At 59.7% G+C, this 16,584-nt stretch overlaps 1 protein-coding gene across 7 annotated transcripts in view; it reads left to right on the forward strand.

Annotated features, from left to right (window-relative positions):
• SORBS3 (sorbin and SH3 domain containing 3) overlaps positions 1–16,584 on the forward strand; it is a 37,003-nt gene that overhangs the window by 14,919 nt on the left and 5,500 nt on the right. For 6 of the 7 annotated variants that reach the window (XM_073324828.1, XM_073324825.1, XM_073324827.1 and 3 more), the window contains 14 exons: positions 288–677; positions 1,498–1,606; positions 2,455–2,699; positions 3,662–3,725; positions 4,184–4,219; positions 4,678–4,753; positions 7,265–7,361; positions 8,145–8,216; positions 8,824–8,883; positions 9,462–9,548; positions 11,211–11,263; positions 13,659–13,804; positions 15,318–15,409; positions 15,923–15,969. In XM_073324828.1, the coding sequence (XP_073180929.1) occupies positions 645–677; positions 1,498–1,606; positions 2,455–2,699; positions 3,662–3,725; positions 4,184–4,219; positions 4,678–4,753; positions 7,265–7,361; positions 8,145–8,216; positions 8,824–8,883; positions 9,462–9,548; positions 11,211–11,263; positions 13,659–13,804; positions 15,318–15,409; positions 15,923–15,969 (1,217 nt within the window). In that variant the 5' untranslated portion in view covers positions 288–644. The remainder of the gene's footprint in view (positions 1–287; positions 678–1,497; positions 1,607–2,454; positions 2,700–3,661; positions 3,726–4,183; positions 4,220–4,677; positions 4,754–7,264; positions 7,362–8,144; positions 8,217–8,823; positions 8,884–9,461; positions 9,549–11,210; positions 11,264–13,658; positions 13,805–15,317; positions 15,410–15,922; positions 15,970–16,584) is intronic. The other variant, XM_073324823.1, reaches the window with a different exon arrangement.

The raw sequence follows: 16,584 nt of genomic DNA on the forward strand, positions 1-16,584 counted from the left end.
GGCATCAGCAGAGCTGTCTGACGCGGGGAGCTCCCGGCTGGAATAGCAGGAGGGGCTGAGGGTTGGGATTGAGGGACCCACGGGAACCGGGAGGGGGTCCAGAGCTTGAACGGGGGTGGGGCACTGCAGGACAGGACCGGCAGAGCTGGGCTGGAGACTCAGGGCTGGAACAGGATGGAGGGGCACTGGCTGGGTGTTGGTGCACGGTGGTAGAAACGTGCCCAGCACCTGGCTCTGTCAGCCTCCTGCTCTCATCAACAGTGAACTTATTCCTGCCCCTCCCACAGGTGCGACCCCTGGAACCTCTCCTGCATGGCTGGGGACCGGAGCCTGCTGCGCAGAAAGCACTGCTCCTCGGCAACGTCTCTCTTCCCGCGCCCCTGCAGGGGACATTCAGGGCAGCTGGGAATCCCCATCTCTGGGAGAGACACGGTGCACATCCAGCAGGAGCAGGGGGCAGCGGCTGCTTTCCCCACAGTCTCTCCTCTCCAGCCCCCCATGCCACGGCAGGGGGTTGCCTGAACCCTGAGGGGCCCCGGGGCCCCCGATTGGAAGAGTTCGTCCCATCCCACTTCCAGAAGAGGGAATTCCTTCCTGCTGCCAGGAGCCCAGCAGCCCCCACGGCCACATCCCCTCAGCCATCCATGTGGGTCCCGCTGCGACACAGAGGACCCAGGGTGAGTGAAGCCTGCCCTGTCTGGAGCGATGGTATGCCAGCCCTGGGAGCTGGGGGTGCTGCTTACACAGCATGGCTCAGTGGTGCTGGAGTCAGAGCCACCTAAGCTAGCAGCCCTGCTGGGTCTCTGGCCCAAAGACAGAGATTGACCTCACAGGGACAGCCCAGGCTTCCCCCACACACTGCCCCACCCAAGTGCCTCACCCCAACCTTCAGGCCCATTCAGCCCTTGGCCCTTCCCCGGGGCTGCCCATGAAGGGGGTGACTGATGCCGATGGGGACGGTGGCCTTTGTGTTGTAGATGCTTCGCCCACTGGACTGAGACCCACCCAACCAGCCTCTCCCAGGGGTCGCCGAGCAGTCGTTGGACAGCGATGGGTTTTGGTGCCGGCCAGCCTAAGCCGGAGTTGAACCGATGACCTGGGGTCGGAAAGCTCAAGGGGGAGTCTCTTTGCTATGCAGTGTTGGGGCCCATGTCTGAGGAGGGATGGGCAGGAGACACATTCAGCCCCCACTCGAAGTCCAGACTCCTTCCCCACCTGTTGTTGTGTACGGCTAGTTCCAAAATCAGAGAGGGGAAACTGAGGCCTCAACTTCTCTGGCACCTGCTGCCTCCTAATCAGCCCAGCACCTGCTCCCTGGCACCCAGTGTGCTGTGACTCCTCTGCCCCTCAGCTCCCCCATGCCTGCTGTAACCCACACTTCCCAGTGCCCTCTGTGCCCTGACCCCTGACTCCCCTGCACCCAGACTCCTTCGTGCCCACTGTCTGGGCCCTGCTGCACCCTGCATAGCAGAACCATGTTGTTTCCCTCCCCTATAGGTGCCCGTGATCCATAACTGCGGCTCCAACACCCTGAACTTTGAGTTCAGTGACACGTCTCCCCGCAACGGCACTGCCGAGCCTAGGAGAGCTGCCCCCAGGAGCTCAGGTAACTCCAGCCAGGGACGGTGGCCCACAGTGCTGGGCTCAGAGGCCTGGGAGAGCCCCTTCTGTCTCAAAAGCCCTTCCAGCCAGCCCCGTTTCTGGGGACCATGGACCGTGTGACTGGAGGCCCAGATCTCAAGGTGCAGCTGTCTCAGTGCATCCCCCTAGGAGCGGCCGTCTGCCTGCAAGCCGGAGGTCCCAGGAAAGGGCGGAGCACAGAGCTTTCTCAGGGGCTGAGAAGCAGGAGAAGCTCAAATCCAGGCCGCTCCCTGCGCCAGGTTTAGGCCCAGCTCCTCTCCCAGACCAGCCCTGACTAACGAAGCAGGGGGCAGCCTGGGGCAGCCACCGAGCTCAGCCAGCCTGGGGAGGCACCTCTGGCAATGTGCTGGGGGCAGGGAGAGAGGTGTGGCCCCTTAGTGACAGAATGGATGTGTCCCCTTCTCGAGCTGGATAGTACCGAGCAGTCAGGGGAGCCGGGCACATCCCCACCTGGAGCAGCCCATCGCCACCACAGCCCTGCCCCCAGAGCTCACAGAGCAAGGACTGAACCCAGCCTCGGATTTGCCTTTCCCAGCACTGCATTTGGGGAGCTGAGTGGGGAGCTGAGGCCTCCCATTAAAAATAACATGGCTGTTCTGGGTTCCTTGGACTCCTGGCCCCACATCTGGACACTTGGTGTGGCAGTCTGTCTGTCAGCCCGTGTGTCTGTCCAGGGGACGTGGGCCTTGCTGTCAGTGGGGCTGCCATTGTGCTCACCACCAAGCACCTCTGGCATAGCAGGACCCATAAGTCTTTGACTGACCATGCCCTGAACCCCGTCTCTCTGTCTGTCTCTCCCCGCCTTGCTTGCAGTGAGCGACTGGTACCAGACCTGGCCTGCCAAAGAAACGAAGACGCTGAGTTCTCAGGCAGTGCCTGTTCCCCTCCCGGCTGGGTTGGCAACGAGCCCCCTGGAGAACGGCCCTCCGCCTGTGCCCCGCGCAGCCCCCTGGTCTGCCACCTGGACCAAGGATAGCAAGAGGAAGGACAAACGATGGGTGAAGTATGACGGGATCGGCCCGGTGGATGAGACAGGGATGCCGATCGCATCACGATCCGTGAGTCCAGAGAGGGAGTGGATTTAACGGGCCTTTAGAAACCCCACTGCTGGGCTGGGCTGCGGGGAAGGGAAGCATGTAGGAGGTGCTGGCCCCTCGCACTCGGTTCTGATCCCAGTGCCCTAGTGCGGTGCAAAGGGGGGCAGTGCTCCAGGGTAGGGGGCTCTGGAGGAGGCACTCTCCCCTTGCAGCCAGTGCTGACCCCAAGGCCCTAGGGGGCACAAGCTGGTGCTGTGCCCCAGGAAGTGGGGTGGGAGGATCAGTAGGGGGCGCTGTCCCCTGGGAGTCCATACTGACCTCAGTGTCCCAGTGTAGTGCTAGGGGGCGCTGTGCTGCAGGAGGTGGCATCTTATGCATACGAGTTAAATGCAAAAAGAAAAGCAGGACTTGTGGCACCTTAGAGACTAACCAATTTGTTTGAGCATGAGCTTTCGTGAGCTACAGCTCACTTCATCGGATGCATGCCGTGGAAACTGCAGCAGACTTTATATACACACAGAGAATATGAAACAATACCTCCTCCCACCCCACTGTCCTGCTGGTAATAGCTTATCTAAAGTGATCATCAAGTTGGGCCATTTCCAGCACAAATCCAGGTTTTCTCACACCCCCCCCCCAAATTCATTCTCCTGCTGGTGATAGCCCATCCAAAGTGACAACTCTCTACACAATGTGCATGAAATCAAGGTGGGCCATTTCCTGCACAAATCCAGGTTCTCTCACCCCCTCCCCCCCCCCAAAAACCACACACACAAACTCACTATCCTGCTGGTCATAGCTCATCCAAAGTGACCACTCTCCCTACAATGTCCTGGCCATCATTTGACACCTGGCTGGGGCCACTTTCCCTGCCCCCCACCAGCCGTGGCATATCGACCCCGCTGTAGCTTTCTGCTCCCCGCTAGTCTCCTTGCTGCCGGGCTGCTGCTCCTGATGCCTTGTGTGTTTGCTTCCCACGGCAGAGCGTGGACCGGCCCCGGGATTGGTACCGGAGCATGTTCCAGCAGATCCATCGCAAGCTCCCGGGTAAGGTCACCTCCTCCCTCGGCAAACCTTGGAGCCACACGCTGGGTGCAGGGGCCTTCCTGCAGCAGCTCGGCTAGAGCGAGGCCACGCACCTCTCGTGCCCTCCCACGCTCCCCACCCCCACCCCCCCGCCGCATGGTATGTAACGAGTCAGTGTCATTCTGCCAGCTCCCCTGTCACGTGTCTGTCCTTATCCTGGGACAGAGGTCAGGGACCGACTAATCCCCACCGCCCCACTCCCCTGCGCCTGTTCCTGGCCACATCCCTGCTGCTCCCAGAATTCCCATGGGCCTCCCCCCCTGCCCTGCTTGCTGGGTGGGGTGAGGGAGCCTGCCTCCCAGCAGACAGGGTAGGGAAGATCCCAAGCTGGGGTGCTTATTTCTGCACCCCCAGCGTGTGCCACACCAGACGTTGCCCCATCCGGGAACCTGCTCACACCAATCTCCCTCCTCTTCCAGAACCGCAGCTGGACTGGGATTTCCACCACTGCGTGGGTAAGCATCACAACCTGCTCGCTGGGGATGGGAAGTATCAAGTCCTTTAACATCGGGACAGAGAACAGGGCCTGGGGATCCCCTCACCCCTCTCTGCAACCACTGTTCATAGAGAGCAGGGCTTGGGGCCTTCCTAGGGACCACAGCTTCCTGCCCCCCTGTTCATAGAAAACAGGGGTTGGTGTGTCCATAGGGATCACAACTCCCCTCACCAGTCCCTGCCCCCGTGTTCACAGGGAGCAGGGCTTGGGGTGTTCGTAGGGGAAGGCCCTCACCAGGCCCTGCAGCCCCCTGTGCACAGAGAGCAAGTGGCTGGTGTTTCAGTTCTCTACACTCGGGGTGGAGTGTTGGGCTCTGGGATGGTGCCCTGTGGGAGGACACAATCCTTTGCCTGGCCCTCCAGGAGTCTGCGCCGCACCCCTTTCCACACTGGGCACTGACCCGTTTGTCTCCTCCAGAGCCACGCCCTCCGGCGCTTGCACAAAAGGGCCCCGCTCCAAGTGGCTCCCCTTACCTGCAGAATGGCCTGGGCTGGTGAGTATAGATGTGGGAGTGCTTGGTGGGACGGGACGTGCACACCTCTCCAGTGGGGAGGAGCAGCAAGCCAGAGGTGCGGAGGGGAAGAGCCAGGCCTCTAGGCTGGTATCCCTGCCCCGGAATAGATCAAGGACTCATCGGTTCAGTGTCCCACTTCCTGCCACGCCAGATCAAATAATTGACCAGGCAGCTCTGCAATCTAACCTGGTGCCAGGCTGGAACAGACCAGTGGTCGATCTAGCCAGCTATCCTGCCTCTGACAGTGGCCAACGCATGATGGTTTAGAGACGAGTACAAAACCCTTCCTGTGCCACCCCAGTGTTCATTATCATCTCCTGTGAGGACATAACTGGCTCTGTGGACGAAGGGAAAGCAGTGGACGTGTTGTTCCTTGACTTTAGCAAAGCTTTTGACACGGTCTCCCACAGTATTCTTGCCAGCAAGTTAAAGAAGTATGGGCTGGATGGACTATAAGGTGGATAGAAAGCTGGCTAGTTTGTTGGGCTCAACGGGTAGTGATCAATGGCTCCATGTCTAGTTGGCAGCCGGTATCAAGTGGAGTGCCCCAGGGGTCGGTCCTGGGGCCGGTTTTGTTCAATATCTTCATAAATGATCTGGAGGATGGTGTGGATTGCACCCTCAGCAAGTTTGCAGATGACACTAAATTGGGAGGAGTGGTAGATAAGCTGGAGGGTAGGGATAGGATACAGAGGGACCTAGACAAATTGGAGGATTGGGCCAAAAGAAATCTGATGAGGTTCAACAAGGACAAGTGCAGAGTCCTGCACTTAGGACGGAAGAACCCAATGCACCGCTACAGACTAGAGACCGAATGGCTCGGCAGCAGTTCTGCAGAAAAGGACCTAGGGGTTACAGTGAACAAGAAGTTGGATATGAGTCAACAGTGTGCCCTTGTTGCCAAGAAAGCCAAGGTATTTTGGGATGTATAAGTAGGGGCATTGCCAGCAGATCGAGGGACGTGATCGTTCCCCTCTATTTGACATTGGTGAGGCCTCATCTGGAGTACTGTGTCCAGTTTTGGGCCCCACACTACAAGAAGGATGTGGAAAAATTGGAAAAAGTCCAGCAGAGGGCAACAAAAATGATTAGGGGACTGGAACACATGACTTATGAGGAGAGGCTGAGGGAACTGGGGATGTTTAGTCTTCAGAAGAAAAGAATGAGGGGGGATTTGATAGCTGCTTTCAGCTACCTGAAAGGGGGTTCCAAAGAGGATGGCTCTAGACTGTTCTCAGTGGTAGCAGATGACAGAACAAGGAGTAATGGTCTCAAGTTGCCGTGGGGGAGATTTAGGTTGGATATTAGGAAAAACTTTTTCACTAGGAGGCTGGTGAAACACTGGAATGCGTTACCTAGGAAGGTGGTGGAATCTCCTTCCCTAGACGTTTTTAAGGTCAGGCTTGACAAAGCCCTGGCTGGGATGATTTAGTCGGGGATCGGTCCTGCTTTGAGCAGGGGGTTGGACTAGATGACCTCCTGAGGTACCTTCCAACCCTGATATTCTCTGATTCTCTGATTCTATGCCTGTCTGGCCCCGGCTCTTGATCAGCTTGTACCCTGAAGGATGAGGACCAAGGGCCTTTCTAATCTGACCCTGGCTAGGGGTGCAGGTGCGGAGTCTCTTTGAATAAAGCGAAGAATCCAAATTTCAAACCACTGGCCGTAGCAGCAACATCCTGCAGCAGTGTGTTCCACAGGATAACAGCACTGTGTGGAAAGAAATACCACCTCATCTATGCAGGCTTTTCCTGTTCTTTGTGCCCAGACAGGTGTGTCCCTGCTGCAAAGGGCAGGGAGGGACTCCTCCCCTTCCAAACAAACCCTCCACCAGCTTGGAAAATGAAGTTTGTTGGAGCTTCCCCCCACCACCACCACATGATTACACCCACCTGGTACCCAGCTTAGCTGCCATGGGGCAAAGCCCCCCTGCTTCAGAAGGGTCTGCAATGATGGGATGGCTGTTAAAGGAAAAATCTTGGTGTCTTAACAGCCACTCAAGTGCCTTTTACAGCTCCCAGCCCTGAGGCCAGGGGTAAGGGCACCTGGAACCTGGGTGCTGAGCTGCCAGGGGCCGGGTGGGTGGCACTCCCTCCTCCGAGTCAGTGCTGATCCCAATGCCCCAGCATGGCCCTAGGGGTGTTGTGTTATAGGGTGGGTGGCTCAGTAGGGGGCGCTCTCCCCTCGCAGTCAGCACTGGCCCCAGTGCAGCAGTAGGGGGGCTGTGCTATCGGGAGTGGGGTGGCCGGCTTAGCAGGGGGCGCTCTCCCCCTTGCTGATCGCAGTGCCCCAGCACAGCCTCTGTGCTGCAGGGAGTGGTGGGAGGGCATCTGCCCCTCCGTGTGGCCCGTGATCGGGAGGCAGGGGGCGTGCAGCCCTGTTGTGAGAGGGGTGAAGGGAGTAGCTGTGCCCTTTGCAAATGCCTTGGGATGCCCTTGGGAGCCAGGCAGCAGGGCAGAGCTGCACTCACCCCACTCCCTTTCCTTGCAGGAGGGGCCAGGAGGCAGCCAATGATGCCGTGATGGAGCCCAGGAGCATTTTCAACTACGAACCCGGGAAATCGTCAGTCTTTGACCATCCCCATCCAGTAGGGAGCCTTCCCTGCCCGAGCACCCCCCGACCCCGTGCCTGCTCTGTGAGGGGGTGGGGGAAGGGCTCTTGGCATTTCCTTTGGCACAGACGTGTCTCCACACACCTTAGCTCCATTATACTGGCTAGCTCTTGGGCTGGGGGCATTTTCCAGGGGGTCTGCACTGACGCAGGACAGCCCGAGCGGGGAAGCGGAGCCCCGGCTGCTCTCCCTCTAGCTGCAGCGGTGTCTCCCTGCTGGAGAAAGCCGCACTGATCTTGTCAGACTCTTGGGATCCATCCTGGGTCGGCCCCTTGTGCCAGCACGGCTCCAGGGGTCGGCCCCTTGTGCCAGCACGGCTCCAGGGGTCGGCCCCAGAGCTGCAGCGGGCTGTTTGCCTTACTGTGTCCCAGTCCCGCCTGATCTCTGGCTTGGAGTCCGGCTTGTGCTCTGTGCCACTGGCTGGGAAGGCGGGGAAGCAGAGCCTGAGGCTCCGTGGGCATGGGGGGTGACAGTGTGGCCCGGCATGAAGTGTACGTGTGTGCATAGGACATTTAGCATGTGTGTGTACGTGTCTGCATGAGGCTGCCGGGGGACTATGCCATGTGCTTGGCGTGCCACGCTGCATGCCCATGCATTGCTGGACGCTATCACTTGTGTGTGTGCATGGGAGGCTACGGGAGACCCTGCCATGTGCCTGGCTCCTGTGCAGGGCGAGATCCCCAGGCTGCGGCTCCGGGAGTGCTGGCAGGGGCCTGACGTAGGAATGTGCTCGTGTGGCTCTGTCTGTCCCAACTGCAGGCTGCAGAGCCCCTGGCGGGAAGTGCTGACAGCTGGTACCAATTTCTGAAGGAGCTGGAGACAGGGAGCCTGGTAAGAGCCTCCTGGTGCTCTTCCCCCCCGCCCCCAAGCTGCTATGGGGGCTGTGGGATTGAGAGGGCTGCTTGCCGCTATCTCAGGTCCCCCAGTGTCCCTCTACCCCCCGCTTCCTACCCCATCTCCTGCTATGTCCCATCAGTGTCTTCCCTCTGCAAGGGACTTTCCCTGCAGCCCCCTGAACCAAACCCAATCCCCCTCTCTGTGGACGCTGAAGGGGTCCTTTGGAGTGCCTGGCTCCCCTCACCTGTAGGCTTGTTCCATGGGATCTGAGTCCAGCCCCCCATGACACCCTGCTGGCCTCGCTCAGTGTGCAGGCAACCCCCGCAGGGATGCGTCCCCCACACCAGCCCCTCCTAGAGATGGGCTGCTGGCTCCCTGCCCCACGCCCAGGGTGGGCTCACCACCCACCTTACATTGCAGGAACCCTGGGAGGGAGCGAGGTGGCTGGAGAACAGTCAGCGGGAGTGGCAGGAGCACCACCGGGGTGGGCCGGGGAGGGAATGATCCTGCCTCACTCCCTGGCTGGAGCGGATCTGCCTTCTCCCAGTCCCTGCTAGAGCGGGTGCTTTGCTGACTGCTGCCCACTCGTTGACTTTTGCAGCCTAAGAAGCCCCTGGCAACGTTTCCTATGGAGCCTCCCCCGCCATCCCAGCCAATCGAGGTAAGTGCCGTGCAGCTGTGACGGCTGGGGCATGTGCCCGGCACGCGCTAGCAAAGCCGGGGCTGCCCTCCGCCCTGGGGTGCAGCCCAGTGAGCATGTGCTGAAGGCCTGAGGGGGGAAGGGGGTTGTGGCTGAGCGATGACCCTTCCCCTGCAATGTGCACTCCCAGCCCACCCCGCACAGCTGTTCTGCAGCTGTGTTTACTGGCTTCCATGGTGCTTTGTTTTTCCCCTCCCCCGCTTCCACGCCGAGGTCAGGCGGAGGTTTCAATTGGTCAGCAAAGGCTCTGGTGCCGAAAGGGAAAGAGCCGCACCATGGGGCCACAGCGCCGGGGCATCCTCACCCCGTGGAACCTCCACGCCCCGTCGCCGTGGCAATGCCACACCGTGCCAGGGCGGTACCGATGCGGCTTTGTGGTGTCCTGGCGCTGGGGCACCATGCCGAAGTGCATCCCCGCCACCACCACCCCGGCACCGCCGGGCAGGGTCATACCCTGGCATCGGCCCCTCCGTGAGAGCGACCGGGGAGTGTGCCGGCTGGGCCCTGACACACGCTGTCTCCATCTTCCCCCCAACCAGGTGTTGCTGGAGAGAGAGCTAAAGCAGCTAAGCGAGGAGCTAGACAAGGACATGAAAGCCCTGGAGACACATCGGCACCCTTGCAAGGTATCCCGCCTCCACTCCCCAGGGGCAATCCTTTCCACATAGCTGTCCCTGCTAATTGCTTCCAGCTCCTGCTGACCAGCTGGCTCAGCTGGTGCCCTTTGCCGTCCACATCCTCTTACCTCTCCCACCCTGCAGGACTCGCCAGCGCCTCCTGGCGCCTGTGCTGATCATTGCAGAGCAGCAGGGACTGGTGTTCGTGAAGGGAGGGGTGTTTTTCCTCTTGACTTCACATCTCTGTGCTGGCTCCGCATGTAAATGACATCCGTCGTGTCAGCACACGGCGCTGAGTTTGCATCCCGACAGAGGGCTGTCCGTTTCTCACCTCCCGCGAGCAGAGCTCCTGCTGGGGACTGGAACCACGCTCTACGGACATATTGGCCATATTCAGCCCTAGCTCCTGATGTACTATCCGTACATACCCTTCCCCAGGATGTTAGCAGCCAGTGGGACACTGGCTTTCTTTTGAGACCTCGCGTGACGGTCTTTGGTGAACCACAGTGGACGTACCAGAAGCAGGATATACCTCTGGGCCCCCGTGACAGCTGGTGTTAAGAAGTTCTTGGGTCGCAGGGATACAGGGCCTCTCCCCCCCTCAGGGGGCACTGACTCTAATCCAGCCCCAGGTTGCGGGGCTGGCTGGCTCAGGGGGACAGGGAGGGGGGTCCACACGTTCACACACCTTCACTCTCCTCAGGAATCAGTCGCTTGGCATTGACCCTGTGCCCAGTGGAGGCATTGCCAGCAGCTCTGCTCGCTGGCTGGGACAGGCGGGCAGCACCAGGGTAGCCCAGGACTGAGGGTAGGGGAAGCTCTTACAGACCCCGCCACCAGGGTGTGCAGGTCGCATGGGCCTGAATTGGCTGAGCTAATCCCCAGCAAGAGTCCGGGCACTCTGCGGGTAGCGGTGTCAAAGCCTCGTCCAGGCCAGGCGCTGCCCAGCCCTCTCTGCCAATAGCCATGCGGGGTACCCGGCTCTGCCTCTGGACTCACGCTGCTCTCCCTCCCTTCTGCCCCCAAAGGCAGGGTCTGTCTAGCTATTTTGTAACACCTGCCCGCCCCTGTAGGCAATTCTCTGTCTAATCTAATCTAATCTAATCTATCACCTATCCCCAGATACACTCTTCCTTTATCCACCTGTCATAGTTCTAACACACCGTCACCATAGCGTCAAGGCACTGTCCGTCTGTCCTCCGTCCATCTGCCAGCCTTGCCCTCCCTCTGCCCCCGACCCCAAAAAAAAGAATCGGTCCCAGATCCCTCATTCGCCCTGACAAACCCTGGGTTTGGGTGGCAGCTTGGGAGCTTACAGGACACACCTCTGTCCCTCCCTGCCTGTCTCTCCATCTCTCTGCCTCCCCCTATCTCCATGGCCCTGAGCCCCTGGCCCTCTGTCTGCCTGCCTCCCTTGCAGTTGTCCCCCTGGCTCTGCAGGGGCCTTGGCCCCGAGACCCCCGGCCTCTCCCCCTCAGAGATGCTGGACTCTAGGACCCTGCTCTGGCCCCACTGGCTGGCTCTCCCTCCCTGCCGGATGGGCCAGTTCTCCCTGCTGGCTCCTTATTGGCTCCTCTCTGCCAGGACTTAGATCCCAGCTTCCCGCACAGGACAGCCTCTTGGATGATTAATTTTCTCTTTCCCCCCTTCTCTCACTGTCTCTCCCTGCAGACTTCCTCAGCGGCTCCCTGCGCTTGCTCCCCTTGCCTGGACTCTGCCGCCCGGTGAGTACAGCCAGGTAAAGCGGGGCATTGGGGCTGGCATGCTGGGTGCCCCCGCCCAGGTGCGGCAGCCTTTGGTTAGCTGGCGTCATCCCTCAAGCAGCTCGGTCCGCCCAGCAGCCTGGGGCTGGTTAGCTCAGAGCGGATTATGAGAGGTGCAGAAAAGGGGGGAGCGAGGGAGAGCTGAAGGGATGAGTGAGCGAGGCAGAGAGAGAGGAAGGAAGGGTGTGACAGCAGAAGAGTGGAAGGAAAGAAGAGCCCCTTGCTCATAAGTTAAGCATCAAGAGTTAGGGCTCCTCGGAAACCGCTTGTTCTGGGCAGTGGGGGTACAGGGTACAGGGGGTACAGCGGGGGTACTTGGGAAGGGATTGGAGGACCAGAGGATTGGTGGCAACTAGCAGCCGGCCTCAAGGGGCCGTGCGGGCCTCTATGCCAGGGTGCGCCTGGGTGAGCACACGCCTTCGAACGCCCTGCTGCCTGGGCAGCCTGCTGCTCCCTGGCTGCAGCTCCCAGCCAGGTGCCTTTCCCGGGTCGCATGCCCCCGTTCTGGGGATTTTCCAGCCAGCCGGCTTAGTTCACATTGATCTCTGCCAGGTCCCACCCCACAGCAACGCAGATGTTTCCCAGCATAGGCGTGACCTGAGATCAGAGCCTGGGGTCTGTGCTCTTTCCATGCACTTTCATTTTGGAGCAGATCATCACATTCTTTCAGCGTGATCAGAATGCAGGGCGGTTCCCCTCCCTCTCTCACCATCAGTCACAAGGGCAGTGCCTACAAGGGGTTAAGCAGAATTCCCAGGAAACTTTCCCCAGAAGCCTCAGAGTCTGTCCCTGCAGCCACAGGAATCAAAAACAAACACTCCACTTGTAGGTCCTACCATAAACAATGGGCGGGTAGGCCCTGCAAGAAGCCAGGCCTTTGCTTTCCTTCCTGGGGGCTGCAGTGGATCCATAGGGGCCTCCCGGGGAGGAGGGCAGGGAGTAAGTCTTGAGGAAAGTCCACTCCCTGTCTAAGTCTTTGGACAAGGGGGGCATAGGGCAGGGTGGCCACCATCCGCCAGGTGTCCTGCTCTGCCATGCACCCTCTCCGGAGTCCCACTTGTTTTCCCTCAGCATCATTCAAGTGCCTGGGAAAGTGGTGCTGCTCCTTTAAGAATTCAAAGTTAAACTTTAGCCAAGTGGCTGTAGCCTGCCAACTCCTTGCTGCTGCTGCTGCTGCTGTGCGAGCGGTGGACAGGGAAGGGAGGAACCAGCGCTACCCGCCTGGCTGCCAGGGTAGGAGGCAAACTTCGCGTACCCACTCTGGCTGAGGGGGGCAGGACGTGCCGGGACCTGGCCAGGGGAATGGCCTGCAGGGGCAAAGAGAAGGAAGGGAAGCGGCAGGGCAGCTGCAAGGCAAGAACCCGGATTCCTGGCGTTCCCTTCCCCCAGCTGGAACTAGAACCCAGAAGTCCGGGCCCTGAGCCCCCCACCCTGCTCCTGGAGGTTCGAAGAGAACCCAGGAATCCTGACCCCCTAGCCCCCCACCCTAATCCACTAGACCCCACCCTGCTCCCAGAGCATTGAACAGAACCTAGGTGTCCTGACCCCCAGCTTTCTCCTGGTTTGGCTGTGGGTGAGATGTAGGGAGGGGTTGGCTCTCTGGGTGGGAGCAGGGTTCTGGCTCTTTTGGGGCCATGGAGGGAGGAGGGGAAGCAGGCTGAGAGTGGGGGCTGTGTCACGGGTTGCCTGGCAGCCAGGTTGGGCTGGGCCGGCTGCTCAGAGACTCCCCCTGGGCGGCTCCAGCAATGGGGCTGGTTTGTTTTCCACGGGCAGTGGAGGTGGGACCCATCAGAGACACACCCCGGGTCAGCTGCTCCTGGCCATCGCTCTGCACTGGTGAAGTAATGCCGGTGGGTGGCGTCTGTGACCTGGCATCCTGTTGGAACCAGCCCCCGGCTGGGCTGGGGGCACGCTCTGCAGTAGGCTGCCTGGTAGCTCTCTCCCTTCCCAGACTGGAGCCCCAGTTACCCCGCTTCTGCCCCAGGAACCCACCCCTGCTGCGGGGGGGGGGGGGGCGGGGACGCCATGCTGTCAGCACCCTGCTTATGTTACACCCCCTTGTACTCCCAAGCCAACCACCACTAGGCCCTTGGAATAGGAGGATCTAGCTGTTCCCGAAGGCCTGGCATCGGTCTGCAGGGGGGCTGTCTGGGCATGCAGGGTCTGTGTGTCGCTGCATGGGGTGTGCGTGTCTGTGAGTGTCGTGGGGGGTGCACATCCCGGCAGATAATCACTCCCTATGGGTCACTAGCCCTTGATTTCCTCTTGGGATCGGGCAGGGGTGCCCTGAGGTTTTGGGCCTGGTTATCCACAGAGGCCCATAGTCTCTCTGACTGACTCTCTGCTCCTGCTCCAGCAGCCCGCCATCTGCCTGCCGTTCCCATCCTGCCTCGGGGCAGAGCCCCCCCACTGCCCACCACCGCCCACCTGCCAGCCCCAGCATGGAGAGAGGGGGCCTGGGCCTGGCCACGAGCAATTGGAGCAGGTCTCCCCTCAGGAAAGGTGAGGATCTCTGCACACAGGCATGTCTTCCGAGGAGCTGTTCCCCTCTGCCCCCAGACCCTCGCTACCACTCATGCCTCCGCTCTAGCCTTCTCCAATCTCTCCTTCACTCGTGCTGTTCTGTCTGCTGGGAATCCCCCCTGCAAACCATGGAGCCATTCCCCCCTCTTTGAATACTGCCTTGACACCTGCCTTTCCCCTTCCTCTTTCTCCCATCCAGCCTCCCCCTCTGGCTCACCTGTGGTCAGACCATGTGTGCAACACCCTACATGCACTGGTCTCATCCACCCCTCTGCACCCCAGTGGCTTCCCAGCTGCCCATGTCCTCAACCCAGCCATCTAAGGGCTCCTCCCTTTGAGCTGGGTTTTGGGGTGGGGGGAAGGTAGCTGTACTGTTCCAAGCTCCACCCAAAAACCAAGCTCTGCCCACTGGAGTAGTGACCTAAGTAACTCTGCTGACACTTAAGTGTCGCTGATGGCATCCGAGCTAACCCGCTCTGCGATGAATGGGGCAGTTCGCCCATCTCAGAGTGATTGTTTCAGGCTCTCTGCAGACTCAGGCAGATATCACTGCATTACCTGCGCGTGGTTCAAGTTTTCAAGGTTTTCTTCCCAACCACAAAACCATACTCCTTTTTTCACAATGAAAGTGGAGATTCTGGGGACCAAGGCAGCAGCTTGTGAGTGCACAGCTGTCTTCTGGCCCAGCCCAAACCCTGGCGCTGGGCCTATTGTGCGTGGCCTAAGGGTGGATGGTGTCACAGAGAGAGCCAGTAATTTGGACACTGGCTGGTGTAGACAGTAGCAGCGCTCTGGTCATGTTCACTGGGGAGCAGCTGGATTGGCAGAAATTAAGAAATTTGCTTATTTGAGTCTATTTTGGTAGAGGCAAAGGAGTCTGTGTGGCTGTGAACTGTCAGAAGAATGTTAATAGGCAGTATAGGTGGATAGAGCACTGGACTGGAGCTCAGAAAACCTGGGTTCAGTTCCTGGGGTCAGTCTGTTGGGTGACCTCAGGCAAGTCACTTCTCCACTCTGCCTCAGTTTCAGGGTAAAATGGGGCTAATGCTACTGACCTCCTGTGTGAAACGCGTTGAGATCTGAGATGAGCTAGGGGGGTTACTAATACCTTGAGACAGTGAGTCCAGACTGGAGGGGTGGGTGAGAATGATCGTCCTCAGCTTCCAGAGAGAGAGGAAGCAGCTCGTCCAAGTTCCTGGCAGAGCTGGGACGAGAACCAGGCCTCTTGACTCCCAGCCACCGGACTATGCTGCCCTGGTCCTTCCGTCTCAGCCGTGCGGTGCCCTCCCATGCCGGTGGCTGGATATGGGTGGGAAAGGCAGCTCCACCGGCACCTTGTCTCGTCAGATTCAGAGCAATCCCTGGTATTGGAACAGTGCTGGGTGTCTCCTCGTAACACCTGCCTTCCTCAGCCACGGGGGCTGTCAGGAGAGCTGTGAGTGTCCCACCAGAGGGTGACGTACTCATCTCCCTGTTTCATGATTCTCTGCAGATCCCCCAGGCCACCCTGGGAAAAGCCCCTGGGCTGATGGGAGTGAGTCCATAGAGGCGGTGGATGGACCAGTGAAGAGAGAGGACAAGAAGGTGAGGCATGGCCTTTTCACTTGGGAACGTCTGCCACTCGCAGCTGACAGAGCTGGGACACTGGGTTGGCGAGACATAGGAGAAAGTTTGCCGGTGTGTCTGCAGCTGGTGTGGCAGCAGGTCACTTTCCATCCAGCTCGCGCGGGCCTGGCATCCGTCATTGGTTCTGGGGATTGCCGTGGTGCCGAGTAACCATAGGTGCTACCAAGCCAGCTCCAGGGATAGGGGGCCTAGACAAGGGAGACTGCCTCCGGTCTGTGTATGTGGGAGAGGAATTAGCCAGTGACTGGGGCTGGCATCTCTGCAGGGGACCCAGGAGCACTGGGAGAAGTGACCAAGCAGTGGGTGGCTTCTGGGTCTCCCTCAGGAACTAGTGACTACAGGGTAGGAGGCTGGGTTCTAGGGACTGGACTTGCCTGGGGACCTGAGACCAGGATCTTCCTGGGACCCCAGGACTCTGGCTGTGATCTGATTTGTTTTCACCCTCTTTAACTCTTTCTCTCCCCACCCCAGATGAAAGCTGCTCGTGTCAAGTTTGACTTCCAGGCTGAGTCCCCAAAGTAAGTGGCACCTGGTGGATCTTTGTTGTTTCCAGACCCGAGATCCCCTGAGCGGGTCTGTTCCTATCAGTGTAGCCACCCCCCTCTGTCCTGGTGGACCCAGCCACTGTGCCAGCTGTGGAATTGGCCTGTATTTTCTCCCTCTCCTGGGGGGATTTAGTTGGTCAGTTTGAATCCTCAGGGAATCGTCTCTGGCGGGGAGTGGTGGAGAGGGACCTGGCCTATGCGATGCAGGCTAGCCCCTCTGTCCCCTGGCTGCTCCTGCTGGGGCAGGCTGGGAAGAGGGTGCCGACTTCCCCATCGCTGGATCTAACCTCACCAGAGAAGAATGCGCGGAAATGAAGTCTTCCCAGGGGAGCGATTATGGACCAGAGTGGGGCTGGCACGTCCTGAAGGGTGAACGTAACGCCTGGCTCAGCCTCAGGCTCCACTGTCTGGAGAAGTGGGGGGATGGCCCCTTGCAAAGTGGGCATCCTGCGGGACTGGGTCAGCAGCAAGAGAACTCCCTACAGCCAGGGGTTGAGGTGTGTCCCTGCTGATGGCAGGGAGGCAGGACTCAGCCCCGCATCAGGAGTCACAGGCGGGGATGGCCCCGTGGGTGTGTCTCGGGGCGAG

The sequence above is a fragment of the Lepidochelys kempii genome, chromosome 26 (assembly GCF_965140265.1).
Source record: "Lepidochelys kempii isolate rLepKem1 chromosome 26, rLepKem1.hap2, whole genome shotgun sequence".
Classification (NCBI taxonomy): Eukaryota; Metazoa; Chordata; order Testudines; family Cheloniidae; genus Lepidochelys; species Lepidochelys kempii.